General features: G+C 29.9%; 1 protein-coding gene across 1 annotated transcript; it reads left to right on the plus strand.

The window, feature by feature from the left end:
* The first annotated feature begins 1,027 nt into the window (after positions 1-1,027).
* Positions 1,028-1,819, plus strand: LOC120780361. The gene is given in 3 exon segments (XM_040112652.1): positions 1,028-1,265; positions 1,267-1,308; positions 1,310-1,819. Coding segments are annotated over 3 exon segments (720 nt in total). The 5' UTR covers positions 1,028-1,097.
* Positions 1,820-2,067: the final 248 nt, after the last annotated feature.

Raw genomic sequence — 2,067 nt, forward strand, 5'->3', positions numbered from 1 at the left:
CTGATTGAAACTTATCAGTGTGACTTTAGGCCTGGAAAATCAACAACAGACCAGATATTCACCATGCGCCAAATCTTGGAAAAGACTCGTGAGAAGAGATCGACACACACCACCTCTTCGTCGATTTGACAGCACGAAAAGGATCTGCCCTTATGCCGTGATGTATGAATGTGGTATCCCCGCAAAGCCAATGCGGTTGAGTAAATCCAAACGCTCCAATAGGATCGAGAACAATCTCTCCGAGCCGTTCGATACCAAACAGCGAAAAGGAAGAACGACTGGTGCGCTGTTGTAAACTCGGCTATAACCGCGTAAGTGGTGCCTACGCCAATAAAGAAGATGATTATATACTGCATATATCGGATATGCAGTATACAACATTTGAATTATCTCAATGAAAATTACAGAGCTTATTTTACTCATTACAGTGTATATTTGTGCCTAAAATAAATAAAATTCATTACTGATGGTACGTGTAGTACCTTAATGAAATCAAGCGAACATTTTTTGGTACGTAGCATGATAATAGTTTATAGATAAAATCAGGTCGATCAGGTTTCCTAACAAACATTATATCAAATACGGCAGTTAGTATATTGATTATATATAATATAAATGTATATATGTATGTAAATTGCTGGAATGCCGATCGTCTGGTTGATGTTTTGTACCTTAAGGTATGACGCAGGCTTTGATTCTTAGCTCTTCCTAACTAGTTATTTTAATTTTTCGTCTTCTAAACTAACTATGGTTTGCAGTTGTAAGTGCAAAAAAAAGAATATCAAAAATGGATGATTGAGATATTTTCTTCATCCATTTTTGATATTCTTTTTTTTGAACTTACAACATCAAACCATAGTTAGTTCAGAAGACGAAAAATTAAAATTTTATTAGTAAACATTATTTATATTATAAATCTTAATGTTTCTCTTCAGAAAAAGAATATTCCTTTCATTAATCTTTCATATTTGTATTATAATTTTAGTGAAACCCACAAAATATTTGAGTTTATTGGAAATTGTTTTACCCTGGAATTTTACGAGGACCAATGGCGATATGACGACGATGATTCTATAAATTTAAATGTTACTAAACAAATGATTTCATCTAATGAGTTCAATGCCAGCGGAAATATATCAACAAATTACCTTGTTAACGATCACTTGAGAGATAATATTTTCGATGAAAATGGAAGACTATCTCTAGCATATGAAAATTTACATACAATACCTCGACTAATCGCAGCGAAATTTGCTGCACACACAACATTTTTTAGACCTTAGCTGTAACCATTTTAAAAATTTATCTTTTTTTATCATTATTCAATGAGTTGGGAACTCTAATATTAGATCATAATTGCCATTTGGATTTCAGTATTATTTTATATTGTTTTTTATATTGTCATAGGATTAATAACTGTAATATTTATAATTTAGAAGTGTGGATGGAGCGGATTAAATTTCATTGTCCTTTATTGGAAGTAATGGGTAATATAGTTGCCAACAGTGAATTAGTACACACTATAACATCAACTACCAAAGCCGAATTTAAAGAATTGTTTTTAGCCTCCAGTTTTAAAACCGATTATCATGAATATATTTTTAACTTTCTGCCTTTCTTGAAGATCCTAGATGGAATTCAGAGAAACAAGTTATCAATACACAATAAATAAGTTAACTCTACATTTAGCTGCAGCTATAGTCAATCAACTTTTTCAATCTCAAGTAATATATTTCCTAAAGATGACACAAATCAACACATTTTTAAAACTTTTAATTTAAAGAAATTATTTCAACTTAAAAGAAGATCATGTCTATAGGTATCTACGAAGTATTTATACATGTAGAAGGATTTCCTTCAAAATCAATAAGTCAGTAATAAATTCATAATTATATCTTTATAATTTCTCAAATTACACTAATAGATCAAATTATAGGTAATATATTATCTTAACATCATAAGAAATTAAAAGAAAATATTCTTGGATAATAAAGGTATTTTATTTTGGTAAACAAAAATTCCATACATTCCATATTTTAATTATTATTTAAAGAAATGAAACGTATT

The sequence above is a fragment of the Bactrocera tryoni genome, unplaced genomic scaffold (assembly GCF_016617805.1).
Source record: "Bactrocera tryoni isolate S06 unplaced genomic scaffold, CSIRO_BtryS06_freeze2 scaffold_25, whole genome shotgun sequence".
NCBI classification, from domain to species: Eukaryota; Metazoa; Arthropoda; class Insecta; order Diptera; family Tephritidae; genus Bactrocera; species Bactrocera tryoni.